General features: G+C 54.5%; 1 protein-coding gene across 1 annotated transcript; it reads left to right on the top strand.

The window, feature by feature from the left end:
• On the top strand, positions 1 to 1,094 carry TGME49_324500 (nuclear distribution protein C, putative; the record flags this gene model as incomplete). The annotated part of the gene is made up of 3 exons (XM_018783071.1): positions 1 to 122; positions 586 to 722; positions 950 to 1,094. Coding segments are annotated over 3 exons (404 nt in total), but the record flags the coding sequence as incomplete, so codon positions are not given.

Here is a 1,094-nt window from a genome sequence, read left to right as displayed (position 1 = left end):
AGACGCAGAAGAAAGAAGACGCAGACGGAAGTCGAGACGAAGACGATTAAGACAACGGGCCGCCTCCCGAGGGGAACGGCGGCAAGACAGAAAAGTGAGCTTAAAACACCCGAAGAAGAGACGTACAGTCTCACGTCACCTGTGGTCACGAATGGGGTACCGAGAAACGTCATGTCGCTCTGAAGCTTTTGTCCTGAGTTTACAAGTCTGTTTTTCTTATGAAGACGATCCCTGATGTATTTTTGCGGGGGACGTCTTCCATAGATGGAGCTACATGGTTGCATGCACAGGGAAGGAAGGCTCTCTTCTTCGACACGAACGTCTCATTCGTTAACGCTCGACCCTTCAGGGTGTCGCCGCAGCGTTTAGCTCCTTCCCCCCTTCCTTTCGCATTCTCACTCTTCATCTCTCGACCTACTTTCACCGCACCCTACTGTTCTTTCGCCGGCGCCTCGTGGCTATCTGCTGCTGCGTTGCTCTCGGTTGTCTGTCGTTTTCGTCTGTCTCCGCGATTTTGCCTCCACCGCGGCCTCGTCACGTTCTCGATGCGGTCTCCCTCTCTGTGTCGGTCTCGGTGCGCTGTAGATACACCTGGACGCAGACCCTGGGCACCGTCGACGTTTACATTCCTGTCCAGGAAGGAACGAAAGCGTCTAACTGGGATGTGAAGATCGGCGCAGGGACGCTGAAGGTTGGCCTGAAGGGACAGACACCTCTCGTCGGTAAGCGTCCGTGATTTTCTTCTCCGATACTCCATAAAGGAAACCAGATAGCGTAGCAAGGTACCACAGCTCCGAGCAGATCGTCTGCGTGTAGGCCTTGCTTTGTGTGACTCTCGAAACTAGCTGTACATCCGAAGCAGTGAGGTACAGGCCGCTTGCTCACGCATGAGACTTTGGACTGCGCGCCGCGATGTCCACTGCTCTCCGCTTCACCCGTGTCTGGACAGACGGAAAACTCCACATGAAGGTGAAACCGGACGACTGCATGTGGACTCTGGAAGGACAGAAAGTCATCCACCTGAATCTGGAGAAGTCGACCACATGCGCTGGTGGTCCTGCGTCGTTCAGGGAGACCCAGAATCGACACAAAAA

The sequence above is a fragment of the Toxoplasma gondii genome (genome assembly GCF_000006565.2).
Source record: "Toxoplasma gondii ME49 unplaced genomic scaffold asmbl.1469, whole genome shotgun sequence".
Classification (NCBI taxonomy): Eukaryota; Apicomplexa; class Conoidasida; order Eucoccidiorida; family Sarcocystidae; genus Toxoplasma; species Toxoplasma gondii.
Note: the sequence above shows the minus strand (reverse complement) of the source record. Positions and strands in the feature narration are given on the sequence as shown.